The following is a 15,495-nucleotide window of genomic DNA, read 5'->3' as shown; positions in this document are numbered from 1 at the left end:
TGAAATCTTTACTATTGTTGCCTTGTATGTAAATAACTTCACTGTGATAGTCAGACTTCTTTCAGCTGAAAAGATCTTTACATTCAGCCTTCAGCTGTTAAACTTTTAATGGTGACTACTATATGGGCATCTTCTGTTAAACATTTTCTGGAAGTTAGTAATCATCTCATACCTCTTAACATTAATTGTCAACATATGTGGACCATTAAGATTGAACAGTGCTGATTTTGGAAATGATGCGTTATGTCATAAAGCTTATGCCAATGGAGACCAGAAGTTCTTACAGGATCAGCATTCTACAGCCATGCTGGTACCAGGACTTGGGTTTGAGCCATATACAGCCATCGCTGTCCTTGTCATTCTCTGTGTGTTTGCATGCACACCATGCTCTGACATGTAAACCCCAGAGTCAAATAAATCTTAATTGTGATTGTTAGCACATCCTTATCCTCAGCTCTCTTCATACTTCTTAGAGCAATGACCATTCCATGTGAAAATGCAAGAACACAGAAGATCCATAAAAATTACTTTAGGCAAGATAAAATGGAGCTGGTAGTCTTATGCCTCACATTTATACAATGAAATGATGTAAGGAAAAAATGGTATAAACATATCACTGTGTCATTAGATTATAATCATAATGCAGGAAAAAATAACAGTACCAATTTCCCCCTATTAGTATGGTTCTTATTTATTTAAAGTTATTTCTACTTCTTGAACTTTCATTCTCAAAAACTCAAAAGGTGTGTGTGCATACATTGATATGTGTAGATATACACACATATATATTCATATCTATATGTATATGTAAGATAAAATATAAAACACATTTGAAACCATCAGGAGAGGAACTTAGCTTGCCTTTTCTGGGTGTGCCTTTTAAGCAAAGTGTCATTGTCTAGACATTCTTACCTTCATCCTCAGCAGCTAGATTTTCCCCTACTCAGTCTTGAACTTTTCACACCAAAAATAAGACTTTGAGTTTGAATAATGTGGTTTTACAGTGTAATAGACAATGATACAAAATGATCACAAATTTCCTGTTTTGTGTATTCTGAAAACTTCAGTTAATGTGGTACCCTAAAGATGAATTGCATATCCCGAGGGCCTCCAATAAAAGGCTGTTTTAGACTAGAGCTGTTGCAGTCTGACATCTGAAAGCTATCAGAAGATAAAGGACATCCTTTTTTTCTCTATCTGCATATAAACAACTCAGACTTTGTGCACGTGCATGCACACAAGAATGGAAAATACATGCATGAGAAAAATCTGAATGCCGTGGAATAAAACAAGCTACTTAAAAGGGCAAAAAATAACATCTAGTGTAGTGTAAGCTGGGTAGGTACAGGATGTTTGTGACCAAAGAATACTTTCATGAATTAATATGAAATTAGTATGTGGCCATTCTGGTATGGTGGAGACTGCAGCCAATGAAAGAGCTGCCTTAGGCTTCAGCAGCCAGCATAGGGAGCTCTAAATTCTGTGCAAGCATTAACATAGAGAAATAGGTTTTGTACTGAGAGATGGATGCAACTTATTTTTTCTTTCTTCTGTTTATATAAATGAATCAAATCATCCATGTTGATGGCTACACATCTCTACTGGAGGATGGGCATCTCTGTGAAGGAAAGCCAATAATACAATAAATAAGATACTTTAAAAGCAAGCCTTGCAGGAAATCTAATAGAACTACTGACAAGTTAACCTGCAGTAAGATTTTAACCAAGCAATTTCTTGTTTGCTTCTGACTTTGTATGTTTAGGTTTAGTAAATTTAAAAAATTTTGAAAAATCATTGCTTATTACTAAACATTTTTAATAAAAGCTAATTTTTCATGTATAATTGTCGACTTGTTCATTCTAACTAAAGCAAAATTATCTTAATAGTAACCATTAATGTTCATTTCCTTAGGCATCCCTCATGTTTTGTTTCCTTTCTGTAACACCGTGAGCACAGAAACCCACGTCTCTCAAAGTCAACTCCGGAAAGGATTTTTCCAGATCACAACATTGCTGCAAGAACTAGAGTCTGAGGATCTCATGAAAGTAGATCAGGCTAGGAATCCTCAGTACTCTGTGGAGGTCCCTCTCTCTGCAATGTGATGTTGCTAAAGACCTAATTCTGAGAGAGCTGAGCATCACCCAAATATCTTCTTACACATCCTTTACTTGGAGGTACAGAAGGGGTTTGAGTTGTTTCTTTGTTGTTCTCATCATGCTAGAAAACCAATAGGCAATGGATAGGCTTAAGTAGGAAAAGTGGATACATACACATTTAATGTCTCGAATATAATTCCATTGCCCATTTCTTTTCTGATTTTTAAAAATTATTCTCTTAAGAACTTTCCCACAAATACACTTTAGTGAAAGAACTCATGACCGATGCTCCTTAGTGAACCATGGTATATTTGAAGTGACAAAAGTTCCTTCTTTTTTTATTGATGTACAAAGAATATTTAGGGAATTATCTCAGTGCAGTGGAAGAGTCTGTGTAATGGCATCAGCTAACAATCACTCCATGCCCTGTGCCAGGGCCTTTCTTAGTGCAATAGCACTATTCCCAAGCCTCCCAAGTTTTTACTGTGGGCACTGGGTTTAGCATTGCCAGAAGTGATGGTGGGAGCAGCAAGTTTTCATGTGCTGTAGGCAAACAGCCAGAATTCTTGCCTGGTGCTGGTACTTGTTTGGTGCAAACCGGCCTTTCTAAAGGCCACAGAAAATTCAGAGGGCCTAAACTGGGCACTAAGTAGGGCGCTGCCCAGACCCAGGCAGCAGGAAGACGTTGGAAGGAATTAAACTATAATCTGATTCTGGGCTCAAATACTGGTTTTCTGTCTGTCACAATGGGGGAAAACATTAATGGCATTTACCATGTACCATGGCACTGCAACCCCCAGTGACCTTAAAAACTTTTCTCTTTAGGTGTCACAGCTTCAGAAGTTAAATCTGTAAATATACATGGCCACATGCTAATGTATACGGATCTATTTTCCTCTGTCAAATTAATTAAGCTGCATGTTGTTTACTAAAAACCTGGTTTCCTCTCCCTGGGGATATTTCTTCTGAGGACCGATACTATATATTGCAGTATCTCTCCCTAGCTTCTCCCAGAGAAATGCTCAGCCCTCCTCATCCTGTTTCTCCCCTCTGGACAGTATTTGGAGCTGACCAGTATAATTCTTTAGCTGTTCTTTTGCTGCATACAGGTGTGCCCAGAAACAAGCACCCCACCCCCCAATTCCTCCTTTCATTCCCTCGGTGTCACTGGAAGGATTGATGCATGAGAAGATGGCTGTGGCCCTCAGATGTTTCTAACACTACTTTTTTCCCTACTCAGATCTTTCTGCTGCTTTGCTCTCCTCCTGGGCTCCCAAAGCCTGCATGGTTGTTGTTAAAAAAAGCCTCGCAGCAAATACATCAAAGAGGGAGACCAAAAGCTTTTGAGTTGATTTATATGACACTAAGCCTTTTGTGTGATGCATCAATTGATATTTCATTTTTATTGCAATACAGTGGGCTATGTAGGCTTAACAGCGAGAGGTGTCCTTTTGATCTCTCATCACACATGAAAACAGGTGTCACAGTCCAGAGATTATGAAGGTCAGAGATTATTTGAGGAAGGATTAAGTAGAAGTACCATTTTTCATAGCAACCATATCCAAAACATGAGACTCTTTTAAAAGTGCAGGTGTTATTTCAGTCTCTAGATAAGTCGTATTTATTTGTCATATACCAATTTTTCCTGCTGAAACTATGGAAGAAGACCAGAATTTTTCAAAGTGTTTTGTAATAAAAATACAGAAACAAGTCAAATGCTCCACTTATAAATACAAATAATAAAATAACTTTTTCTGAGTCTCCTGTAATCCAGAAGAAATTTGGGGTTGCTTTTCCTATTAGTTGATCTTTACAGAAAATGGCCTTGAGACTGTTCAGAAAATAATGGGGTGACTGTATTAATGTTCAGCACTGTACCAATTTAAATACATATACAGTTGCTTAGTCCAATCTGATTTACCTCAGAAAGTGAACAGAATTTTATGAGTGGTGAGTACCGGTTCAGTATTTCAATAAATCCAACTGAAATACTGCTCTGACTCATTCCAAGAGTCTCTCATCCCATTAGAAACTCTAAAACAACCAAAAGCAATTTGGTAACCCACTATAGGTATGTGGGTATCTCTCCTGCTGAGGAAACACATCCACCACTGATAGCTCAGCTTTTATAAAAATAGATTAGCTTTTGAGGCTGTTTACATTCCACAATGTAATGTGGGTAAAATCAATAGCAATAGTGTTGTATTAGATTCAACAAACCCAAAAACCTATTCTCCTAGTTAGTGTAATTAGAACTTCTGTTGACAAGCAGATGTTTAAACAGCCCCCAAATATGTAATGATTAGAATAAATAAGGAATTGAGACTCTCTAGGATTATAGGACCAGCAATACAGTAGCCCTGCGTCCCAAAAATTAATGCAAATTTATTCCAAGAGTAGGTATAATTTTGAAGCCTTTTAAGTGTAGTTAGCATTGATTTATTCAGCCCATCAACTGACATAAGTTTATACATCTCATAGCGCTTGTCTTCAGTCACTGCCTCCACAGAAAGCTCAACAGTTTGGTCCTATCTTGCAGCTAGAGTAGGAGGAAGTCTTATTTGCACACTGTTTGACTAATGTGAACTGAAGTGTTTAGTTCAGCTCTTTGCTCTACAACAAGAAACAACCATTCAGGCATTTTTAGTAGAGATTACTGCTCCATTTCTGAGCCGTCTTCCAGCTTCTGTCCTGATCAGTGGAAGCGAGGCTGCTCAGGGCTGAATGGGCGCCGTGCTGCAGAGCCAAAGAGATGTTCCTTCATCACAGCAAGTGACAGAACCTGTATGGCTTTACCTTCCCAAAATATTGTGAGGCTGCCAGCCTCGAGTTTGGAGTGCCATGCTGCTGACCCAGGTGAGGGGAAGGTGTGTCTAACACCCCTGGCTGTGCTTACAAATTTGAAGTCTAAACTTTTGGAAGGTGGTCTCTGATTCTTGGTCCAGATCTCTAAATGAAACCATGCAAGACATGGCTGTCCTGTGCACTTTTCAAGGAAAGAATTTAAACACTGTTCAGCTGCAGCTTTGTTTTCCATTCAGGCTCATTCTTTTCTGGACTGCATTGGATTAATTCTTTATTTTAAACACCCAGAACTGAAATAGACTAACTTTCATTCACTATGGCTTTCTTCTCATTCTTCTCTGGAAAGATGAAAAGATGCACTTTGCTTTTTTAATACTGCTTTCTCAGGATGGAAAATTGTCAGGTATCTTGTTTCAGGTATCATTAACTGTCTATCAAAGCTTTTTTCTTCTATATTCTTGGTATGTCTAGGCTGACCTTTCTCTGAATCTAAAGGGATTCCTAAGGAAATCAAATACACCTAGAAACACCTACCACCTCCTTTCCCAGCACGTTAAATTGTTTTGGTGCTCTGGGGCTCCTGCTGAGTGTGAAGAAACGTATTTGTATTTTTGTGTGCTGGTGGATGGGCCAGTGCTGTGTAACTACTCACATGAAGCAGAGTCCTTTGTGTGCTCTCCAGCACTGCCCTGGTAACACTGGGGAGAGCACCAGTACAGCTCCTGTTTGGAAAATGTGAGAGCCAGGAGTGGGGCTACCCTCACCAACGTATAAGGAAGGCCCAAGCATTTTTACCATGGAAAGTATAAGCAAAATTTCCCTGTATTTATAAAGCGTTTCCAATACTGAAGTGAGATGCCCCTTCTAAAAATCAACTGCCAAACCTGGTAGTTCCCTTGCCAGGCTGAGTAAGAAAGCATTGGAGAAGGACCTGCAGCCTGACTTTGGCCAGTTGCAATGTCCCTGTTGCAGGGCCTGCCTTGCCTCTGCTGATCGTTCAAGAGCGGGGGAGATGCATAAGGGAGAGTAGAATGGGGATAACCCACTCCTGGAAGGTACTTGCAAGTGGCATCAGCCTCTCCCCTGGTTGCAGCTGTCTTATTTAGAGCATGCTCCCACAGGGAATGGTGAGAGCCAACTCACCAAAGAAAAATACATCCAGGGCTTCTTACTTCAACAGGAAGGGATCAAAATGTTAAAAAATGATCATGCTAACAGTGGCAGTAGGAAGGTGTGCGTTGGTATGGAAAGAAGAAACAGAGAGAATGGATTATTTCCCAAAAGTAAACCACAATTTTGACATGTTGTCTTTTGCCATACTTGGAAACCTAACATAGGGAGTTGCTAGCCCATGGTCTGACATGCCTAGGCGCTGATACAATAGAAATAAATTAGAATTTACCTGGTAATTAAATGGATGGTCCTTAAAGGGCTATGGTAGGGTGTCAGTGTTCAGAACATTTCCTAGAATGGGACAGAACACAAATTTCAAAAATAGCATAGTCATTTGAAAGGATAATTTCCACCAATAGTTGGTGGGATTGATGTTCCTAAGTCAGGAACTCCAAACCTTCATCTTGCTGTGTTACAACCCCACCATGTCACCTTTCCTCATGTGTCATGGAGGCTGCAGGAATAGCCACATCAGGTGATGGCAGATAGAGAGGGGGAAGCAGGAGATACAGGACTTGGGATGGGCAGCACAGCAGCTGCTGGCAAGCAAACTGTGCTGCTGGGTGAGCACCACTCATCTTCCAAGTAAGATTAAGAGTTTTCTTTGAAAGTCAACAGTGTCATCAGTTGAATAGTCTGCTCAGAACTACAGAGACTTTTGCACCACACAGAACACCTGCACATTGGGTGACAACAAGTCAGGATGTTGGACCATGCATCTGAAAGTGGGCAGCTCTCTTAGGCTGCTTTAGTCTATAGAAGAAATGATCAGATTTATAACAGACTTTGTCCAATTCCTGAAAAACTTAGCCCTGTTTACATCTGAACAGAGATTTGTGAGAAGCCAGAGCCCATTAATACCCTTAAAGAAAAAAAGCAAGAGTGGGAGGTGCTGATGTGAAGCTGAAATGCTTGGATTTGTGCCACTGCCTCTTATGGCAAATTCATGTGCTTATCCAAGTGAGGACTTACATGATTTAGAGTTGTGTGTAAAGGGTGAGGCGATGTCAGGCAAACAAATTTCTGCAGTGGGAGGTCAGTGTGAGTCCCAACACCTGTGAGATGATTCTCCATCCTCTTTTCTAGCAGGGCAAATAAATTCCAGAGCCAGACCTTCTCCAGCAGTGTTATATGATCTCAGGAAACACTTTCTAGACTGTTTGGAGGTTGCTTCCTCCACTTGACAACCCATAATTTTATATATGAGAGGTGAAGAGATCCACAATCTTTAATGAGAATGATGTTTCTTAGCAGCTTCAATGATTGTTCTGTAGAACTGTTGCTTTGAATAATGTATTACCCGTTGCTCTATTTTTAACTCTGTAAATTATTCTCAGATGAGAAGCATAATCTTTTTTTTTAGAAAAAAGGCAGAATCAGTAAAAAATGCTTCAGAAGTCAGATGGGAACATTCTTTTACCCTGTCTGAATAGTGTGCAACTTGAAAATTAGTTACAGGAGATCAAATTAATTTCTGGTGTAACTTAATGGGAAGCCAGGTGCATAAATTGGAAAAGAAAATAAGAATAACATGATGAGAAAAGAATAGTTCTGGCACAACACCTCACCGAGGGATATGAGTAGTGACTTGGGTTGAAAGTTGTTTGAAAGTACCATCAAAGGTAGATTAAAGTCAAGAGTATTGTGAGAGGAAATGGATAACCAGCACAGCAGGAGCAGTTACTCCAGGGGCTTTCTGCTGCTTATATGTGCACAGCTGGGGCCTCTAGGGATGGGGGTTATTTTGGAAGAGATGAAAGGTCGTGTCAAGTTGATTTAGTGCCTACAAATGCTGCTGGTATGTTGTTTAGTCCCCAGTCTGTCAGGTAGAGAACAAGAAGCATGTACTGTTTGTTCCACTGAAAAATGTGGGTTCCCCACCACAATCACCAATTAAGAGCATTTCTAAGAATAGAAATCTAGCCTGATGTGCATATTTAAAAGAAACTTATCTTCACAATGAGGCCCAGGCTTCTCTTTGATTATAATATATACTCAGAATGTTCCTGAAACTTAAATCAGTTCTAGATCCCTGGTGAAAGATAATTTTTTATGCATTTAATTTCCTTTTTGTGGCACAAAACTGAGTTCTTGAGTGCGCTACACACACTGGGACAAGACACACAGTACAAAGAACACCAGATACAGTGGTTCCCTGCAGTCTTGTAAAGTTCTATACAAAAAGGTACAAATACTGGAGGTAATAAATTTGGAAAATTAAATTCAAAGTTCTTTGTTTTTAAGTTTGCAATGTGAAGTAGCTCATGCTCTATATAACATGTGAGGAAAAACCAGTCTGTTTTCAAAATGGAAAGTCTGCAGGGAAAGAGAATTAGCAGCTGATGAAATTAAGTGAGTAATAAACCAGCAATAGTACAAAATCTGAACATACATAAAAAGCTTAATCACAATCTATATATAGATTTTACATCTCAGGAACATAATGTAACACATTGCTTCTCAAGGGCATCTCTGACTCTCATAATAGCCTAGATTTGTACTAGAAATCCAGATTCTCTTAACAGTTTATTCCTGGCAATAAAGTTACCTCATTTGAAATATTACCACAATTCTCATTTAAACAATACAAAGCTCTCAGATGAAAGTGAATAGGCACAGCATTTTCACTGGTGCCAGAAAGGTGACTGTCACAGGCAGGAGGAGCACAGGCCAATGCAGTATTCTTCAGTAAACTGCACATCCATAGTAAGGAGATTTCTGACCACAGAAATTTTCAAATTTCCAACTCTGGAGAAAGGGGCCAATTAGTCCTCTCATCCTTCAATTCTTACCCACTGGTTTATGGAAGTGCAGATGCCCTGCTCTCACGCAACAGTGAATGAAGAAGTCTGGCAAAAGTACTGACTGTGCAAAAAATGCACCAGCTCTTCTCCCCTGTGAGGATTTGGAGAGATTGCATTTTTTCTTCAAAGTGTAATGTAAACATTTTCCTGTAGCTTTCATTTAATGAGAGAGAAGTTTTCTCAGCACTTACTGCACTGAGCCCTAGAATAGACATTACTTCATAAAATGGCAGGAAAGGTGTGCCTTATTCTTCCTTACCTAGATATTTTGGGGGAGATAAGACAGCAACATTACTTAAATCATTAAACTGTCATTCTGCTTAGTGAAAAATTCTATTAGTCATAAGCGAATATTAAAACTGCTGTACAATACTCAAACATAATAAATCTAAGCAGAAGTAATGCAGAAAAAGGGCTACATTCCCATGTGTGGTCAGGGGAACAGGACTTGCAAAAAGAGAACTAAAAGGAAGCTTGAGAGGTATAAACCTGTGAAAATACGTATGTAAGGCCATATGGTTGCTGTCTATAAATACACTAAGAGCAAAATGAAATATTTAAGCTAAAGAACAGTGTTGGCAAAAGAAAAAAAAAAAAACTGGTATAAAGCAGCCATTAATAAAATTATGCTAAAAGTTGTGCATGTCTTGGAGAGCAGCACAGCTCTGGAATGGTCTTCAGGAGGAGGGGGCAGCAAAAATGTGACTACTTTTAACATGGAATTAGTTAAGTTTATGAAAGGAATTCCTGTACACTGTGTAAAGTAATCGTCATGATAAGATCATCTTAAATTTCAGTACTTTATTTATTTAGTGTCTTTGATCAAAAGCACTTATATAAAAATGCAATAATGAAAATTCCTTTCAACCAGTACAATAAAACTTGGAATTCCTTGGGGTATTTCATTTTCTTTAGTAAAATGCAATTTTGGCACATTCCATTCAATTTTTGCAGAAATGACAGAGCATCAGCCCTACAAATAATAATAAATCTAGAACATAAGTTAAGCTATAGGTTAGTGAAATGATGTGTTGCAAAGTTAAATCCAACCTTTGCAATGTTAAACTAGCATCAGCTGAGGGAATTTGTGACTCTTTGGCAAGTCTACAGGTCTCACCAAATAACTGCCCTGGAAGTCCCTGGTTTTCAGCTCTGTAAATCTACTGCTTATGAAACTGAGATAAAACCACTGCTTGGAGCTGAGTTCTCTGAACTCCCCAGCCAACAGACCTAGTGAGAGTTTGCAGTGTCCTTCGCATTAGTGAGAGAATTTGCCACCCTTGCAGCATGTAACCTGACCAGAATGTATGTGCTGCACATGCCCACCTCTTCCTTCCCTTGTTTCTTTCTTGGTATTTCAGTTCAACAGGTGACCTCACTCTGGTCCATGTGTTAGGTGGCTGTTTGTGGGTGTGTCACAGTTTACACACAATCAGTATGAATCAGGGACAGGAGTACTGAATTTATGCCTGGGACTCAGCATAAATTGAATTGAGCCAGCCCTATACAGAAGTGCAAACCTTAGCTAAATGTTTCAAGTTTGGACACCAAATTCAGGTTATCTATGTCTACCTTCAGGACCATGTATATGGCACTTTGAATTTCAGGGACAGCAAGTGATGGCTTGCCAATTGACTTATAACTTGTGTGGGCTATGTTGAAAATTGGTAAGGTTGGAAAGGACCTTTTTTCCTCACACTTCATGGCCTAAATCAGCTATTAATTGATGTGAGGGGAGGATGTTCAATGGAGATGGGTGTCATACATGAAATCCCTATTTGTGCTCGGTCTTTGCATATTAAGTGCTTTAATTAATTTGAGCTTAATATTTTTAAATTGAATGTTAAAATTAACCCATCAGCCCAGGTACACAGATCAAGTTTTTATGGTCTTCCTGTGTTTACTGTATACTTTTACAAGTGTTTTAAGATGTGTTGGATGTATTTTTTTATGTTTTACTTGTACCTTGGTTTCAAGGCAGATTTTAAAAACCCCAGTTGCAACAAACAGTCCAGCCCCCATAACCATACCCCTGTAAGCTCCATGACTCTTATCTCAACTAATACCACCCCTCTGACAAGGAGGAGCCATTGGTTGACAGAGGTAATCTGTCAAAGGAAAAACACCAATCACCTTAAACTGTGGGCAGACTGTGGGCGGAGCAAAAGCTATAAAGGTGCAAGAGAAAGACACGCCCTCTCTCATTTCCCCTTCCCCTCCAGCTTGCTAAGTTCAGTGCTGGAGAAACCTACTCCTTTTCAGGGGCCTTTAGAAATATATATATTTCTTTTTGACCAGCCTAGCACTGCAAGTTTTTTTTCTACCTGAGGTTCAGAGCTGCCTAAGCCTGAAGTTCCTGAATCCCTGCGCTCCTGGGGCATACCTCCTGAGCCACTAGGATCCCAAATTTTTATATTTTGTTAATTTTTGCAATTTTTCAATTTTTCTGTTTTAATAAATTGTTTTAATTTCTACAAAGAGTTGTCTCATTCCTCACAATGGGGTAGGGGGGGTAAGTTATTTCACTCTGTGTATTCTGTCATAGCTCACTGGGCAAACAGAAATCCAATCCTGGGTGCTCAGCTTTCTGGTTTTTAGGTGGAGCTGATACAGCGTCAGAAGATCCAGACCAAGCTGCAACCTCTAATTGCCTAAATGAGGCTATTAATTACCTATTATTAGGTAATTAATCATCTGTCCATACCATATTTGCTTTGTCAGTTGAGCCACCCTTTGTCATGGTATAAAAACACAGTCTTCCAAACAAGAAAATTTTAGCTTCAGTATTTTAATTTCTCTTCTAAATAGCTTGAATTTAATTTCCACACCTCTCTGGTCTTCACAAGTAAAACTAACAAAAAAATTAATTGGAACATTATATGTAATGAATGGAATGGAAAAGCAGTAGGATCTGAAGAGAAATGCTGTTCTGCCTGCTGAGTGCCAGTAGTTTGTTTTCTAGCACAGATCCCAAGAAGTAAAAAGAGGGAGTCAGTGCCTTCTGCCTGTTGACTACAAGTGTTTGATCTCTCTACAATTGTGTTAGGGAGGAGACTGAGCACTCAAAAAACAACTCTGCAGATTCATTGTTACACTTGAAATCCCAGATGATCTGTTCTCTCAAGGTGTTGGGTTTTTTTTTAAACATGTACATGCCAGCCCTTGAAAGGATTTAAATTGACTACATCACAGAAGTAGGTAGGAGGATCTACCCACAGATAGTGCAGTATTAAGCTCTTTTTCTTTATCCGTTCCCTTCTTAGGCCCTTATACTCTCCCTTAGCTGTAAATTGTGAGTTTCTTTCTGAGGGAAAGTGGTTTTTTGCTTAGAGTTTCCTTGGCAGAAATTTTAATGGAATTGTCTGTCATCAACACCTGCTTTCAAGCTTTACTGATAAAATTAGATTTTATATCTCAGCATCACATATGGCATCTTTATAATTAGTCTTTTTGCAGTATATGAATGTCAATTCCTAAAATGCTGCCTGTACTGTTCATGTGGGAATATTTCACTTCATTAATCAAATCCAGGTTTTTCAATGGAGCTTCTAATTGTCGAAAGCCCATGTGTCTAATCTCAAAACCATTTTGATGGACTGATACAACACATCTGCAGCTGCACTGGGACCGAGCTGTGAGCAGATCCCTTCTGGAAATGGGATCTATATGGGCCTCCATACCTAGAGTCACTTGTGGAAATGTAGTCTTTGAATATGTAGCTATCTGAAAATGAGGGGTAGCCTTCTTCAGAGGGCTCAGTATTGATCTAATCTTGGAAACAGAGGAAGGTCTATGCTTAGGAGATTCTGAAAAATATTACTATACATAACATTTCAGAACAGGAACACCCAGATTTTAACACACATACTCAAGAGTAAGCAAACTTAGAGGTGTTTTCAGACAAGTGATGATCAGAATGACTGGTCAGCAATATGGGTAAAAGTGTTCCTGCATCAGTGACTCACAGGTGGCTGTTTTAAACCATTGTAAAATGCATGGGAAGTCCTATACCAGTACAGATACCAGTATAGGTGATAGGTGATTTTTTCATTACTCATGTCACAGCTGAGAATTTTTATTCCACTTGGGTACATTCATTTCTCTGCTCAGATGAGAATATGCACAAAGTAACAGATCATCACTATACCATTAGCACTAATGTCATGGAAGTGGTAACATTTGTATGGAAAAGTCAGCATTTAGTACCCCTATGCAACAGGATGAAAATGTGCAAACTGTTAACTTGTAATAGAAGTGTCTTTAGTTTCTCAAGTGCAAAGTGCAGTGTCAGCAACTCTATCTTCTAGGAAAAAAAAAAAAAAAGACAAATAGGAAAACATTTATAAACATAGCTCTTGGTAGCTCTCATGCAAACTGCTGTCAGACTTGTACACTAATGCAGTGAATCATTCAGGCTCAACTCACTGGGGGTACTCCTGCTCATATTGGTCAGACTGGCCATAAGGGATTTAACTTTATAAGCATAGTAGTCCCTTAAGTTGACAGATGGAACTTCTTTCATACCATCACCAAAATCACAGCTTCTCATAGCACTCTCTAACTGCTTCTGACGCCTATAGAAGTGGGAGAATTTATTAAAGATCAGTGTAATGGGAAGCACTACCACTAGGATACCAGCTAGGATGCATGCAGATGCCGTCAACTTGCCAGCAGTGCTCCCTGGCACCACATCCCCATAGCCAACCGTGGTCATGCTAACAGTAGCCCACCACCAACAAGCAGGGATGGTGGCTAACCCCTCATTCTCTTCCTTCTCAATGGTATAAGCCACTACTGAGAAAATGGAGATGCCAACAGAGAGGTAGAGTAAAAGAAGCCCCACCTCTCTGTAGCTATACTTCAGGGTGGCTCCGAGAGACCTGAGACCTGTGGAGTGTCTAGCAAGCTTTAATATACGGAAGATCCTCATGAGTCTCAGCACTTGTGCAACTCTGCCTAAATTTGCTAAAGTCGGACTACTTTCCACCACCAAGTTGACAATTAATGTAATATAAAATGGAAGGATAGACATTAGGTCAATCAAATTCAGGGCATGCTTGAAAAATTTTAAAAAGTCAGGAGCTACTGCAAATCTCGCCACCAGTTCAAAAGTGAACCATGCAATACCAAAATGTTCCACGATTTCAAAGCGAGGGTCTTCCTCGGGGTTCCCATTGCTGTCAACAATCTGAAAGTCTGGGAGGCTGTTCAGGCACATGGTCACAATGGAGCCCAGCACCACCACTATTGAAAGGACACTGAAGATGCGGCTTAAAACTGAGTACCCAGGGTTATCCAAAGCAAGCCAGAGCTGCCTCCTGATGTTTCCAAAGGGCTGTTTGTCAAATTTAGAGGCATCATTGTAGAATGCCAAAATCTCATCAAAAGAAGATGTGGTACTTTCCTGGTCACTTTGTTCCTCCCATTTCTCTTGGTCTGGCTCCATTTTTCTCCCATGGTAGCTATAACTGCAGCAGGAGTCTATAAAGAATTCATTGATTCCCCAGTATTCAATCTCCTGGCTGAAAGAAAACACACAGAGTTCGCCCATCACATGGAGCTTGCCAGTGTTATAAAAATGTAGCACATAAGGAAAGAGCTCGGGGTTCCTGTCAAAATAAAATTCATTCTTGGTGTCATCATAGTCATCACAAAGCTCCAGTATTGACTCCTTTGAGTGGCAGCTCAGCAATTTGCCCAGCCTGGTCTCAGGGAACCTTAATAATGTGTTGGATCTCATCTTTTTCTTAAAGCCTCCAACGTTGATGCTGATCTCATTGTCTTCAAAATTCGCTTCAGATAAAGCCCTCAGACTCTGCCCTGTCATAGTGAGCTCCTTCCAAAGGTGGGTAGGGAATGAAAACCTAGGATACAATTACACAGAAAGTTGGCAGAATGAACAAATCTACAGCATGTTCACCTATTGATGCTTCTCTTTCTTTCTTTCTTTCTTTCTTTCTTTCTTTCTTTCTTTCTTTCTTTCTTTCTTTCTTTCTTTCTTTCTTTCTTTCTTTCTTTCTTTCTTTCTTTCTTTCTTTCTTTCTTTCTTTCTTTCTTTCTTTCTTTCTTTCTTTCTTTCTTTCTTTCTTTCTTTCTTTCTTTCTTTCTTTCTTTCTTTCTTTCTTTCTTTCTTTCTTTCTTTCTTTCTTTCTTTCTTTCTTTCTTTCTTTCTTTCTTTCTTTCTTTCTTTCTTTCTTTCTTTCTTTCTTTCTTTCTTTCTTTCTTTCTTTCTTTCTTTCTTTCTTTCTTTCTTTCTTTCTTTCTTTCTTTCTTTCTTTCTTTCTTTCTTTCTCTCTCTCTCTCTCTCTCTCTCTCTCTCTCTCTCTCTCTCTCTCTAATTCTCTCCTCTCTCTTTCTTCCCTTCTTTCCTTCTCTCCTTTCCCTCTCCCCCTTTTTCCCCTTTTTCCGCCCGTTCACTAGCTTTCCCTCCCTTTTTCTCCCTCTGCCCCCGTTTCTCCCCTTTCCCCCCTTTTCTTTTCTCCCACCTCCCATTGAAGACCTTGAGGGAGGCTCCTTTGTTCCAACTGCAGGCTCCTGTCCCTCCCCTCGACCTTCACCTGGGCTGCGGCTGTCGCTCCCACCACCCCCCGTTACTCACGGCCTTTGTGCCACCGGCG

General features: G+C 39.6%; 1 protein-coding gene across 1 annotated transcript; it reads right to left on the bottom strand.

The window, feature by feature from the left end:
• Window positions 1-13,168: 13,168 nt before the first annotated feature.
• Window positions 13,169-14,801, bottom strand: KCNS2 (potassium voltage-gated channel modifier subfamily S member 2). Its single transcript, XM_069006023.1, has one exon. The coding sequence runs from the start codon at window positions 14,703-14,705 to the stop codon at window positions 13,272-13,274; it is 1,434 nt and encodes a 477-aa protein (XP_068862124.1). The 5' UTR covers window positions 14,706-14,801; the 3' UTR covers window positions 13,169-13,271.
• Window positions 14,802-15,495: the final 694 nt, after the last annotated feature.

Source organism: Aphelocoma coerulescens, chromosome 2 (genome assembly GCF_041296385.1).
Source record: "Aphelocoma coerulescens isolate FSJ_1873_10779 chromosome 2, UR_Acoe_1.0, whole genome shotgun sequence".
In the NCBI taxonomy this organism is placed as follows: Eukaryota; Metazoa; Chordata; class Aves; order Passeriformes; family Corvidae; genus Aphelocoma; species Aphelocoma coerulescens.
Note: the sequence above shows the minus strand (reverse complement) of the source record. Positions and strands in the feature narration are given on the sequence as shown.

What these genes read in the sequence shown, in the direction of transcription:
- KCNS2 (XM_069006023.1), bottom strand. Translation starts at nt 14,705, where the DNA reads ATGACAGGGCAGAGTCTGAGGGCTTTATCTGAAGCGAATTTTGAAGAC.